The following is a 15000-nucleotide window of genomic DNA, read 5'->3' as shown; positions in this document are numbered from 1 at the left end:
TGGTCCCATGGTGTTTATACTTGCATTCTATTGTTTCTACAGATGAACGTGGTACCTTCAGGCGTTTGGAAATTGCTCCCAAAGATGAACCAGACATGTGGACATCTACAATTATTTTCTGAGATCTTGGCTGATTTCTTTTGATTTTCCCATGATGTCAAGCAAAGAGGCACATAGTTTGAAGGTAAGCCTTGAAATACATCCACAGGTACACCTCCAATTGACTCAAATGATGTCAAATAGCCTATCAGAAGCTTCTAAAGCCATGACATAATTTTCTGAAATTTCCCAAGCTGTTTAAAGGCACAGTCAACTTAGTGTCTGTAAACTTCTGACCCACTGGAATTGTGATACTGTCACGCCCTGATCATAGAGAGCCCTTGGTTCTGTATGGTATTGTAGGTCAGGGCGTGACTAGGGGGATGTTCTAGTTTTTTCTATTTCTATATTGGTGTGCTTGGTATGGTTCCCAATTAGAGGCAGCTGATTATTGTTGTCTCTAATTGGGGATCATATTTAAGTTCTCTATTGTTCCCACCTGTGTTGTGGTATATTGTGTTGGTTCGTGCTGATGTTGCGCTCCGACTGCACGTTTGTTATTCTTTTTTGTAAGTTTCACTATTAAAGATAATGTGGAACTCTACGCTGCGCCTTGGTCCACTCCTTTCAACAAACGTGACAGATACAGTGAATTATAAGTGAAATAATCTGTCTGTAAACAAGTGTTGGAAAAATGACTTGTAGATGTCCCAACCGACTAGCCAGAACTAAAGTTTGTTAAAAAGACATTTGTGGAGTGAAAAACGAGTTTTAATGACTCCAACCTAAGTGTATGTAAACTTCCGGCTTCAACTGTATCAATCCACTCACTCCATTCCATCCGTCCTCCCGTCAGCAGCCTCCTGTGACGGAAACCCACACACCGTCAGACAAACACACACCCTTACCTTTGAGTGCGGAGGGTACAGTCTTGGTGGTAGAGAAGGTATGCGTGTCTGAGAAGGGTCCCTCCCCTGCATCACTACATGCCTGGATCCTGAACCGGTAACTGGTGGACTCTGTCAGGCGCTGCACCTTGTAAGTATGACTGGGACCTCTGTAGATACACACAAACCTGGACAGAAAGACAAGGTTGAGAGGTAAGGAGAGAGAGAATGAGAGCAGAAGAGAGAGAACGAGAGAGGAATAGAGTGAGAGAGAGAAAGAGAAAGAAAGGGAGAAAGAGAGGAAAAGAGAGAACAATAAGGAGTCTAATAAAATTATGAGAGCAGGCTCTCATAAAGAGAGAACAATAAGGAGTCTAATAAAATGATGAGAGCAGGCTCTCATAAAGAGAGAACAATAAGGAGTCTAATAAAATGATGAGAGCAGGCTCTCATAAAGAGAGAAGGCAGTGGAAAGAGGTAGATGGGTAAGGAGGGAGGGAGGGAGAGCTTCCGCTAGGATAGAGGATATAGAAGTGTCTGAGAGTGACAGAGACATAACTTCACCTGAAGCATTTATGGTAGGGGAGTGATGCGCGCGCGCACACACACACACACATTTCTTTTAGGGTATATCAGCTGTTATGTTCTCTTTATTGCATAAATGCAGTATGACCAGTCAACCCAGTAAACAGGACAAGTCCATCTCTGCACAACGAAATATTCTGTTTTTACTCACAGGACATTTCCATAATCATCAGTGCTGGCAGACCGTGTGTGTGTGTGTGTGTGTGTGTGTGTGTGTGTGTGTATGTGTGTGTGTGTGTAAATGATGAGTTATGACCCAGGGTTGTTTTGACAAGGCATTTCTGCACAACCAGGGCCAAGCAATTAACACACCGCTTAGCCTGAAATAAACAACACACACTCTGAGAATATTACATAGCAGGTACAACCCCATCAAAACGCATGTCTGTCCGTCTCTGTATGTATGTATGTACAGGGGGGCAAAAAAGTTACAGGTCTGTGAGAGCCAGAAATCTTGCTTATTTGTAGGTGACCAAATACTCATTTTCTACCATAATTTGCAAATAAATTCATTAAAAATCTTTTTGTCTGTCATAGTTGAAGTGCACCTATGATGAAAATTACAGGCCTCTCTCATCTTTTTAAGTGGGAGAACTTGCACAATTTGTGGCTGACTAAATATGTTTTTGCCCCACTGTATGTATGTATGTGTGTGTGTGTGTGTGTGTGTGTGTGTGTGTGTGTGTGTGTGTGTATATGTATGTATGTACAGTATGCATGTATGTACAGTATGTATGTATGTATGTATGGAGGAAGGGTGGCTACACGCTCCGAGCTTCAAATGGACAAAAATAAAATCAGCGAGAGACCGGTGTAGAAACATGAGGATAAGAAGAGAGAGGGGGAGGCAGAAGTGTAGTTATTTCACTGCATCTTACAGAGAGAGAGGAGGGGACAGACAGACAGACCGGTGTCAGGACACCACATGAGTTTGAGAAGGTCATTGTAGAAATGAAAACAATATTTGCTGTTTGGTCATTTGATATGTCTTTGTTTACTGCCAATAATACTGTCCTCCTCTCCTAATCCCCCCTCTCTCCCTGTGCCCCTTTTCTCCTCTCTCTCTCTCTAATAGTGTCTGTGTATCTGGTTACCATAGCAATATGTCAATTACAGAGATTCCAGGTAATTCAGCCCTAATACTGTCTGTTTAGGAGCGGCAGGGGAGAAGAGGGACTGGGAAAATGTGAGGAGGGTAGAGGAGAGGGGGTGTCCAATACTGCCAGTTAAATCCATTTAGCTCTGATGATGCACTTTCTACCCTGTAGAGACACATGCAGAGAGATAGAGAGGGGGGGAGAGATAGAGAGGGGGGGAGAGAGAGAGAGGGAGGGTGGGATAGAGAGGAGGTAGAGGGGGAGTGAGAGAGAGAGGGAGGGTGGGTGGGATAGAGAGGAGGTAGAGGGTGGGGGGAGAGAGATAGAGAGAGGGGGGATAGAGAGGAGGTAGATGGGGAGAGAGAGGGGGGTAGAGAGGAGGTAGAGGGGATATAGAGAGAGTGGGGATAGAGAAGAGGTAGATGGGGATAGAGAGAGGGGGGATAGAGAGGAGGTAGAGAGTATATAGAGAGAGGGGGATAGAGAGGAGGTAGAGGGGATATAGAGAGAGGGGGGATAGAGAGGAGGTAGAGGGTATATAGAGAGAGGGGGATAGAGAGGAGGTAGAGGGTGGGGGGAGAGAGATAGAGAGAGGGGGGATAGAGAGGAGGTAGATGGGGAGAGAGAGAGGGGTAGAGAGGAGGTAGAGGGGATATAGAGAGAGTGGGGATAGAGAAGAGGTAGATGGGGATAGAGAGAGGGGGGATAGAGAGGAGGTAGAGAGTATATAGAGAGAGGGGGATAGAGAGGAGGTAGAGGGGATATAGAGAGAGGGGGGATAGAGAGGAGGTAGAGGGTATATAGAGAGAGGGGGATAGAGAGGATATAGAGAGAGGGGGGATAGAGAGGAGGTAGAGGGGGGATAGAGAGGAGGTAGGGGGGATATAGAGAGAGGGGGGATAGAGAGGAGGTAGAAGGGGAGATAGATAGACTGCTAAATGCAGCTAAACTCCTCATAATTAAATGTTCTTAACAGAAGTAATGAGTCAATATTCATCAGTCTGAGATGTGTCAGGAACCACACTGATCCATTAAATGCATTACAGACTTGTTTAAGGGCACTTGCTAGGCCCCTACGGGCCCTGGTCAGAATTAGTGCACTATACAGGGAATAGGGTGCCAGAGATAGAGAGAGGGAGGGTGGGATAGAGAGGAGGTAGAGGGGGAGTGAGAGAGAGAGGGAGGGTGGGATAGAGAGGAGGTAGAGGGGGAGTGAGAGAGAGAGAGGAGGTAGAGGGGGAGATAGATAGAGGGTGGGGGAGGGAGATGAGGTAGAGGGGGAGAGAGATAGAGGGTGGGGGATAGAGAGGAGGTAGAGGGGGAGAGAGATAGAGAGAGGGGGATAGAGAGGAGGTAGAGGGTGGGGGGAGAGAGATAGAGGGTGGGGGATAGAGAGGAGGTAGAGGGGGAGATAGAGAGAGGGGGGATAGAGAGGAGATAGAGGGTGGGGGGAGAGAGATAGAGAGAGGGGGGATAGAGAGGAGGTAGATGGGGAGAGAGAGGGGGGTAGAGAGTAGGTAGAGGGGATATAGAGAGAGTGGGGTAGAGAAGAGGTAGATGGGGATAGAGAGAGGGGGAATAGAGAGGAGGTAGAGGGTATATAGAGAGAGGGGGATAGAGAGGAGGTAAAGGATATAGAGAGAGGGGGATAGAGAGGAGGTAGAGGGTATATAGAGAGAGGGGGATAGAGAGGAGGTAGAGGGGATATAGAGAGAGGGGGGATAGAGAGGAGGTAGAGGGGGAGAGAGAGGGGGCGGATAGAGAGGAGGTAGGGGGGATAGGGGGGGATAGAGAGGAGGTAGAGGGTGGGGGAGAGAGATAGAGAGAGGGGGGATAGAGAGGAGGTAGATGGGGAGAGAGAGAGGGGGGTAGAGAGGAGGTAGAGGGGATATAGAGAGAGGGGGATAGAGAGGAGGTAGAGGGTATATAGAGAGAGGGGGATAGAGAGGAGGTAGAGGGGATATAGAGAGAGGGGGGATAGAGAGGAGGTAGAGGGGGAGGATAGAGAGGAGGTAGGGGATATAGAGAGAGGGGGGATAGAGAGGAGGTAGAAGGGGAGATAGATAGACTGCTAAATGCAGCTAAACTCCTCATAATTAAATGTTCTTAACAGAAGTAATGAGTCAATATTCATCAGTCTGAGATAAGTCAGGAACCACACTGATCCATTAAATGCATTACAGACTTGTTTAAGGGCACTTGCTAGGCCCCTACGGGCCCTGGTCAGAAGTAGTGCACTATACAGGGAATAGGGTGCCATTTGGGATGCAGGTCTAGCCTGCATTTATTTTCCTACTCCGGCTTGGTGAATACAAGCAAACGTCACATTCGAGTGATGCGAGCACACTCGCAACAAAAATCCCTGTAGGCGATAGCTATACACCGGACGTCAGGACCTTGACAAACCTAGCTGAGTGAGTGATGACAATGACAACACACCAGTCTGATGTGTTCAACAAGATCTCTTTGGGATGTTTTACCTTGCCTCGCTGGCTTGCTAGGTAATCAATCCTCCGGTGATATCTGCGATGTGGTAGACGATAACAGTCTGACTACGTGTTTGCTAACTTGCATGAGCTGCGTCTGATGTCGGACGTGATCGTATTTACTTCTGTGTAAACAAACCGATGTAGTGATTAAGAACTGCGCATGCGACTTTGGATGATGTGATGGCTCTATAAGGACAGGAGTATTTCCTGACCATAAGACAATGTCAGCTTGTAACTAGAACCCTGAGTTTTTCCTGACCACAAGACAAGGTCAGCTTGTAACTAGAACCCTGAGGTTTTCCTGGGCACAAGACAAGGTGTTAACTAACCTCCAGACGAGCTTCAATGCCATACAACTCTCCTTCCATGGCCTCCAACTGCTCTTAAATGCAGGGAAAACTAAATGCATGCTATTCAACCGATCGCTGCCTGCACCTGCTCGCCTGTCCAGCATCACTACTCTGGACGGTTCTGACTTAGAATACGTGGACAACTACAAATACCTAGGTGTCTGGTTAGACTGTAAACTCTCCTTCCAGACTCACATTAAGCATCTCCAAACCAAAATTAAATCTAGAATTGGCTTCCTATTTCGCAACAAAGCATCGTTCACTCATGCTGCCAAACATACAATCGTAAAACTGACCATCCTACCGATCCTCGACTTCGGTGATGTCATCTATAAAATAGCCTCCAACACTCTACTCAACAAACTGGATGCAGTCTATCACGGTGCCGTCCGTTTTGTCACCAAAGCCCCATATACTACCCACTATTGCGACCTGTACGCTCTCGTTGGTTGGCCCTCGCTTCATACGTGTAGCCAAACCCACTGGCTCCAGGTTAGGCCCGCCTTATCTCAGCTCACTGGTCACCATAGCAGCACCCACCCGTAGCACGCGCTCCAGCAGGTATATCTCACTGGTCACCCCTAAAGTCAATTCCTCCTTTGGTCGTCTTTCCTTCCCGTTCTCTGCTGCCAATGACTGGAACGAACTACAAAAATCTCTGAAGCTGGAGACTCATATCAATTCAATTCAAGGGGCTTTATTGGCCTGGGAAACGTGTTAACATTGCCAAAGCAAGTGAGGTAGCTAATATACAAAAATGAAATAAACAATAATAATTAACAGCAAACATTACACATACAGAAGTTTCAAAACAATAAAGACATTACAAATGTCATATTATATATATATACAGTGTTGTAACAATGTACAAATGGTTAAAGTACATATCTCCCTCACTAGCTTAAAGCACCAGCTGTCAGAGCAGCTCACAGATCACTGCACATAGCCCATCTGTAAACAGCCCATCTATCTACCTACCTCATCCCCATACAGTATTTATTTATTTATCTTGCTCCTTTGCACCCCAGTATCTCTTCTTGCACATTCATCTTCTGCACATCTACCATTCCAGTGTTTAATTGATATATTGTAATTACTTCGCCACCATATCTTACCTCATTTGCACTCACCCCGGCCTGCTAACTGTCTGAATCGCCGCGTCCCCAGCCAGCCCATCCACTCACTGGACCCATATTTACTTTCAATCTCTTTTAGATTTTTTATTTGATTATACCTTCCGGTAACCTGCCTCACCCAATGTGATAAGGAATCGCTATTATTTTTGTGCCCTGGACACCATTTGTGAATTGATTGCCCCCCATCTAGCTTCAGAGTTTGTTCTGTTAGGTGACCTAAACTGGGATATGCTTAACACCCCGGCAGTCCTACAATCTAAGCTAGATGCCCTCAATCTCACACAAATCATCAAGGAACCCACCAGGTACAACCCTAAATCTGTAAACAAGGGCACCCTTATAGACGTCATCCTGACCAATTGTCCCTCCAAATACACCTCCGCTGTCTTCAACCAGGATCTCAGCAATCACTGCCTCATTGCGTGTATCCGCTACGGATCCGCAGTCAAACGACCACCCCTCATCACTGTCAAACACTCCCTAAAACACTTCTGCGAGCAGGCCTTTCTAATCGACCTGGCCCGGGTATCCTGGAAGGATATTGACCTCATCCCGTCAGTTGAGGATGCCTGGTCATTCTTTAAAAGTAACTTCCTCACCATTTTAGATAAGCATGCTCCGTTCAAAAAATGCAGAACTAAGAACAGATATAGCCCTTGGTTCACTCCAGACCTGACTGCCCTCGACCAGCACAAAAACATCCTGTGGCGGACTGCAATAGCATCGAATAGTCCCCGCGATATGCAACTGTTCAGGGAAGTCAGGAACCAATACACGCAGTCAGTCAGGAAAGCAAAGGCCAGCCTCTTCCGGCAGAAATGTGCATCCTGTAGCTCTAACTCCAAAAAGTTCTGGGACACTGTGACGTCCATGGAGAACAAGAGCACCTCCTCCCAGCTGCCCAGTGCACTGAGGCTAGGTAACACGGTCACCACCGATAAATCCATGATTATCGAAAACTTCAACAAGCATTTTTCAAAGGCCTCACCATGCCTTCCTCCTGGCTACTCCAACATCGGCCAACAGCTCCGCCCCCGCTATCCAGATAGCAGATGTTCTGAAAGAGCTGCAAAACCTGGACCTGTACAAATCAGCTGGGCTTGACAATCTGGACCCTCTATTTCTGAAACTATCCGCCGCCATTGTCGCAACCCCTATTACCAGCCTGTTCAACCTCTCTTTCATATCGTCTGAGATCCCCAAGGATTGGAAAGCTGCCGCAGTCATCCCCCTCTTCAAAGGGGGAGACACCCTGGACCCAAACTGTTACAGACCTATATCCATCCTGCCCTGCCTATCTAAGGTCTTCAAAAGCCAAGTCAACAAACAGGTCACTGACCATCTCGAATCCCACCGTACCTTCTCCGCTGTGCAATCTGGTTTCCGAGCCGGTCACGGGTGCACCTCAGCCACGCTCAAGGTACTAAACGATATCATAACCGCCATCGATAAAAGACAGTACTGTGCAGCCGTCTTCATCGACCTTGCCAAGGCTTTCGACTCTGTCAATCACCATATTCTTATCGGCAGACTCAGTAGCCTCGGTTTTTCTGATGACGCCTTGCCTGGTTCACCAACTACTTTGCAGACAGAGTTCAGTGTGTCAAATCGGAGGGCATGTTGTCCGGTCCTCTGGCAGTCTCTATGGGGGTGCCACGGTTCAATTCTCGGGCCGACTCTTTTCTCTGTATATATCAATGATATTGCTCTTGCTGCGGGCGATTCCCTGATCCACCTCTACGCAGACGACACCATTCTGTACACTTCCGGCCCGTCCTTGGACACTGTGCTATCTAACCTCCAAACGAGCTTCAATGCCATACAACAAATCAAATCTAGAGTCGGCTTTCTATTCCGCAACAAAGCCTCCTTCACTCACGCCGCCAAACTTACCCTAGTAAAACTGACTATCCTACCGATCCTCGACTTCGGCGATGTCATCTACAAAATAGCTTCCAACACTCTACTCAGCAAACTGGATGCAGTTTATCACAGTGCCATCCATTTTGTTACTAAAGCACCTTATACCACCCACCACTGCGACCTGTATGCTCTAGCTCTCGCTACAAGCTCTAGCCCTCGCTACATATTCGTCGCCAGACCCACTGGCTCCAGGTCATCTACAAGTCCATGCTAGGTAAAGCTCCGCCTTATCTCAGTTCACTGGTCATGATGGCAACACCCACCCGTAGCACGCGCTCCAGCAGGTGTATCTCACTGATCATCCCTAAAGCCAACACCTCATTTGGCTGCCTTTCGTTCCAGTTCTCTGCTGCCTGTGACTGGAACGAATTGCAAAAATCGCTGAAGTTGGAGACTTTTATCTCCCTCACCAACTTCAAACATCTGCTATCTGAGCAGCTAACCGATCGCTGCAGCTGTACATAGTCTATCGGTAAATAGCCCACCCAATTTTATCTACCTCATCCCCATACTGTTTTTATTTATTTACTTTTCTGCTCTTTTGCACACCAATATCTCTACCTGTACATGACCATCTGATCATTTATCACTCCAGTGTTAATCTGCAAAATTGTAACTATTCGCCTACCTCCTCATGCCTTTTGCACACAATGTATATAGACTCTCTATTTTTTCTACTGTGTTATTGACTTGTTAATTGTTTATTCCATGTGTAACTCTGTGTTGTTGTCTGTTCACACTGCTATGCTTTATCTTGGCCAGGTCGCAGTTGTAAATGAGAACTTGTTCTCAACTAGCCTACCTGGTTAAATAAAGGTGAAATAAAAAATAATAAGGTCAGTTTGTAACTAGAACCCTGAGTTTTTCCTGACCACAAGACAAGGTCAGCTTGTATCTAGAACCCTGAGTTTTTCCTGACCACAAGACAAGGTCAGTTTGTAACTAGGACCCTGAGTTTTTCCTGGGCAGGTCACGTGGCCAGCAACACTTCAGGGCCCAATAGGGGTACCGTAAGTAATTAAATGAGAGCTGTCTGGTGGGGGGTGACCGTATGGGTTTGAAGGAGGAGATGGGTAGGGGTATATACTCACCAAGCTGTGAAAGCAGTTCAGCTCTGCTAGAATAGAAGGGTGTGTATGTTGGCATTGTGGGGGTCATACTGGACAGTCAGTTAATTACCGCCCCGTCAGTTAGTCCACAACCCTCTGGCTGTGGCTAGGGATGCCAGGATGCCAACCACACCAGTTATCCATGTTGTAATGTGGCTGTGGCTAGGGATGCCAAGATGCCAACCACACCAGTCATCCATGTTGTAATGTGGCTGTGGCTAGGGATGCCAAGATGCCAACCACACCAGTCATCCATGTCGTAATGTGGCTGTGGCTAGGGATGCCAGGATGCCAACCACACCAGTCATCCATGTCGTAATGGGGCTGTGGCTAGGGATGCCAGGATGCCAACCACACCAGTCATCCATGTCGTAATGTGGCTGTGGCCAGGGATGCCAGGATGCCAACCACACCAGTCATCCATGTCGTAATGTTGCTGTGGCTAGGGATGCCAGGATGCCAACCACACCAGTCATCCATGTCGTAATGTGGCTGTGGCTAGGGATGCTAAGATGCCAGGATGCCAACCACACCAGTCATCCATGTCGTAATGTGGCTGTGGCTAGGGATGCCAGGATGCCAACCACACCAGTCATCCATGTCGTAATGTGGCTGTGGCTAGGGATGCCAGGATGCCAACCACACCAGTCATCCATGTCGTAATGTGGCTGTGGCTAGGGATGCCAGGATGCCAACCACACCAGTCATCCATGTCGTAATGGGGCTGTGGCTAGGGATGCCAGGATGCCAACCACACCAGTCATCCATGTCGTAATGTGGCTGTGGCCAGGGATGCCAGGATGCCAACCACACCAGTCATCCATGTCGTAATGTGGCTGTGGCTAGGGATGCCAGGATGCCAACCACACCAGTCATCCATGTCGTAATGTGGCTGTGGCTAGGGATGCTAAGATGCCAGGATGCCAACCACACCAGTCATCCATGTCGTAATGTGGCTGTGGCTAGGGATGCCAGGATGCCAACCACACCAGTCATCCATGTCGTAATGTGGCTGTGGCCAGGGATGCCAGGATGCCAACCACACCAGTCATCCATGTCGTAATGTGGCTGTGGCTAGGGATGCCAGAATGCCAACCACACCAGTCATCCATGTCGTAATGTGGCTGTGGCTAGGGATGCCAGGATGCCAACCACACCAGTCATCCATGTCGTAATGTGGCTGTGGCCAGGGATGCCAGGATGCCAGGATGCCAACCACACCAGTCATCCATGTCGTAATGTGGCTGTGGCTAGGGATGCCAGAATGCCAACCACACCAGTCATCCATGTCGTAATGTGGCTGTGGCTAGGGATGCCAGGATGCCAACCACACCAGTCATCCATGTCGTAATGTGGCTGTGGCTAGGGATGCCAGGATGCCAACCACACCAGTCATCCATGTCGTAATGTGGCTGTGGCTAAGGATGCCAAGATGCCAGGATGCCAACCACACCAGTCATCCATGTCGTAATGTGGCTGTGGCTAGGGATGCCAGGATGCCAACCACACCAGTCATCCATGTCGTAATGTGGCTGTGGCCAGGGATGCCAGGATGCCAACCACACTAGTCATCCATGTCGTAATGTGGCTGTGGCTAGGGATGCCAGGATGCCAACCACACTAGTCATCCATGTCGTAATGTGGCTGTGGCTAGGGATGCCAGGATGCCAACCACACTAGTCATCCATGTCGTAATGTGGCTGTGGCTAGGGATGCCAGGATGCCAACCACACCAGTCATCCATGTCGTAATGTGGCTGTGGCTAGGGATGCCAGGATGCCAACCACACCAGTCATCCATATCGTAATGTGGCTGTGGCCAGGGATGCCAGGATGCCAACCACACCAGTCATCCATGTCGTAATGTGGCTGTGGCTAGGGATGCCAGGATGCCAACCACACCAGTCATCCATGTCGTAATGTGGCTGTGGCTAGGGATGCCAGGATGCCAACCACACCAGTCATCCATGTCGTAATGTGGCTGTGGCTAAGGATGCCAACCACACCAGTCATCCATGTCGTAATGTGGCTGTGGCTAGGGATGCCAGGATGCCAACCACACCAGTCATCCATGTCGTAATGTGGCTGTGGCCAGGGATGCCAGGATGCCAACCACACCAGTCATCCATGTCGTAATGTGGCTGTGGCTAGGGATGCCAGGATGCCAACCACACCAGTCATCCATGTCGTAATGTGGCTGTGGCTAAGGATGCCAAGATGCCAGGATGCCAACCACACCAGTCATCCATGTCGTAATGTGGCTGTGGCTAGGGATGCCAGGATGCCAACCACACCAGTCATCCATGTCGTAATGTGGCTGTGGCTAGGGATGCCAGGATGCCAACCACACCAGTCATCCATGTCGTAATGTGGCTGTGGCCAGGGATGCCAGGATGCCAACCACACCAGTCATCCATGTCGTAATGTGGCTGTGGCTAGGGATGCCAAGATGCCAACCACACTAGTCATCCATGTCGTAATGTGGCTGTGGCCAGGGATGCCAGGATGCCAACCACACCAGTCATACATGTCGTAATGTGGCTGTGGCTAGGGATGCCAGGATGCCAACCACACCAGTCATACATGTCGTAATGTGGCTGTGGCTAGGGATGCCAGGATGCCAACCACACTAGTCATCCATGTCGTAATGTGGCTGTGGCTAGGGATGCCAGGATGCCAACCACACTAGTCATCCATGTCGTAATGTGGCTGTGGCTAGGGATGCCAGGATGCCAACCACACTAGTCATCCATGTCGTGATGTGGCTGTGGCCAGGGATGCCAGGATGCCAACCACACCAGTCATACATGTCGTAATGTGGCTGTGGCTAGGGATGCCAAGCATACCCATCACCCAAGGCACTGCTAGGCAGACAGACAGTCTCTCTAATTCTCTCACTTATCCTTTATTACCTCCCTCCTCTTCCCTTCCCTCCACCCTCCCTCCTTCCTTCCCTTCCCTTTACCCTCCCTCCTTCCTTCCTTCCTTCCCTTCACCCTCCCTCCACTTTCCCTCCTTCCCTTCACCCTCCCTCCTTCCTTCCTTCCCTCCACCCTCCCTCCTTCCTTCCTTCCCTTCACCCTCCCTCCACTTTCCCTCCTTCCCTCGCTCCCCCTTCCCTCGCTCCCTCCTCCTACCTCTACTTCCCTACCTCTCTATTTATTTCTCTCCTTCCTTCAGTCTGTTCTCTAATGGACAGCATGGTTGACCAGTTCATGGTTCTAATTAGTTCTGTAGTCTAGATGTTCTCATCGTGAGTTCTCCCTAGATCTACTGGTTACTGTCGTTTCTTCTACCTATCTCCCCACATGCACACACACTCACTCACACCACACCACTCACACACACGCACCACTCACTCACACACACGCACCACTCACTCACACAATGCGTTTGAAGTATTTTCCTTCAGTAGAACTGTGATATGTAATATGGTAATTTACCAGATGCTTTTATCTAGAACGTACATAACATTGAGCCATTGGAACCATTGGATGGTAGTAGCTGTGTGTGTGTGTGTACTCTATACTCTACCTGTGGTTCTTATCTTCCATCTGTAGTGTGTAGAACATGTCATTGGAGAGCAGGGCGCGGGTGTGTGTGTGTGCAGCGTTCTCCCCCCACTTCAGTTTCAAGCTCTGGGGGCCGGCAGCCGAACATTCCAAAGGAGGAGGAGCCGGAGGGAGGGGGCGTGTCCTAGCCACCAGGGGTGGGCTCAACGGGCCACAGCCAATCACATTCACCGCTTGGATCTGCACACTGAGAGAGAAAGTGAGAGAGGGGTTAGGATAAATTGAGTGTGTGAAAGTTAGTTTGTCCATAACCAGTTTGTGTGTGTGTGTGTGTGTGTGTGTGTGTGTGTGTGTGTGTGTGTGTGTGTGTGTGTGTGTGTGTTAGTATTTATTAGGGATCCCCATTAGTTCCTGCAGCAGCTACTCTTCCTGGGGTCCAAACACATTAAGGTACTTCCCATCACACATAAAACAGAAGATCAATCAGTCCATCATATAACATTATTACACCACTACACATCTACAGTACAAACTGTACGGTCTGTGTGTCTGAGTACTAATGTTGTTTAATAGCAGAAGAGAGGCAGCATTAGAGGTGCTATAGTGATGGGTGTTTTCCTCTGTCCATTGAGTCATGACTGACCCCTAACCTCACCTAGCCGGCATCCATCTAACCCAGTCTCTCATGACTGATATTTTCCGTTCCCCAAATCAAGTCACGCCTTGCAAAAATCTGCAAACTTTCAATAAATTTCCTGGTTTTCCTGAAGTCCTGGTTGGAGGATTCCTGGAATCAGGAGGGAATAAGCAAGAACTCTGGAATGCTCCAACAGGATTTCTGGAAAACCAGGGAATTTGGCAACCCTAGTCATGCCTTTCAACATCATCCCTATGGAATAACTAGGAATAGAGAGGAATATAAAGAGGAATAGCAATCACATCTACCTCAATCATCTAGAGTCATCTCATCCAGTATATACAGTTATAACGCTGTATTAGATCTGTTCTCAGACCTGTTCAGACAGTTCCTTAACCTCTATGGCCCTCTATGGATAGTAATGGCCAGTCCTGAATGACACGTCAGGAATATATTATGTCTGGTAAAATGAGGACTTACTGTGTTGTTGTTCCATCTATTTTCTGTTGTTTACTAGAGTCCCTCCACTGTCCTGTTGTCTTTTCCAGGAACTCTCCTCTCTCTGGACGATCTCACTTTCTTTCCCTCACTCTCTCCCTCTCTCTCTCTCTCTGGACGATCTTGCTTCCTTTACCTCACTCTCTCCCCCTCTCTCTCTGGACGATCCCGCTTCCTTTCCCTCACTCTCTCCCCCTCTCTCTCTGGACGATCCCGCTTCCTTTCCCTCACTCTCTCCCCCTCTCTCTCTGGATGATCTTGCTTCCTTTCCCTCACTCTCTCCCCCTCTCTCTCTGAACGATCCCACTTCCTTTCCCTCACTCTCTCCCCCTCTCTCTCTGGACGATCCCGCTTCCTTTCCCTCACTCTCTCCCCCTCTCTCTCTCTGGACAATCGTGCTTCCTTTCCCTCACTCTCTCCCCCTCTCTCTATGGACGATCTTGCTTCCTTTCCCTCACTCTCTCCCCCTCTCTCTCTGGACAATCGCGCTTCCTTTCCCTCACTCTCTCCCCCTCTCTCTCTGGACGATCGTGCTTCCTTTCCCTCACTCTCTCCCCCTCTCTCTCTGGACGATCGTGCTTCCTTTCTCTCACTCTCTCCCCCTCTCTCTATGGACGATCTCACTTCCTTTCCCTCACTCTCTCCCTCTCTCTCTCTGGACGATCTTGCTTCCTTTCCCTCACTCCCCGCCCCCCCCCCTCTCTCTCTCTGGACGATCTCACTTCCTTTCCCTCACTCT

At 48.7% G+C, this 15000-nt stretch overlaps 1 protein-coding gene across 1 annotated transcript in view; it reads right to left on the bottom strand.

Moving 5' to 3' along the window:
- The window catches only part of fndc3ba (fibronectin type III domain containing 3Ba), a 164697-nt gene that overhangs the window by 5896 nt on the left and 143801 nt on the right, over window positions 1–15000 (bottom strand). Inside the window, exons 25-26 of the mRNA XM_036982736.1 lie at window positions 13149–13373; window positions 948–1114 (exon numbers count right to left, since the gene is read on the bottom strand). Of these exons, the coding sequence (XP_036838631.1) occupies window positions 948–1114; window positions 13149–13373 (392 nt within the window). The remainder of the gene's footprint in view (window positions 1–947; window positions 1115–13148; window positions 13374–15000) is intronic.

This window comes from Oncorhynchus mykiss, chromosome 7 (genome assembly GCF_013265735.2).
Source record: "Oncorhynchus mykiss isolate Arlee chromosome 7, USDA_OmykA_1.1, whole genome shotgun sequence".
In the NCBI taxonomy this organism is placed as follows: domain Eukaryota; kingdom Metazoa; phylum Chordata; class Actinopteri; order Salmoniformes; family Salmonidae; genus Oncorhynchus; species Oncorhynchus mykiss.
This window is presented reverse-complemented; position numbering and strand designations above follow the sequence as displayed.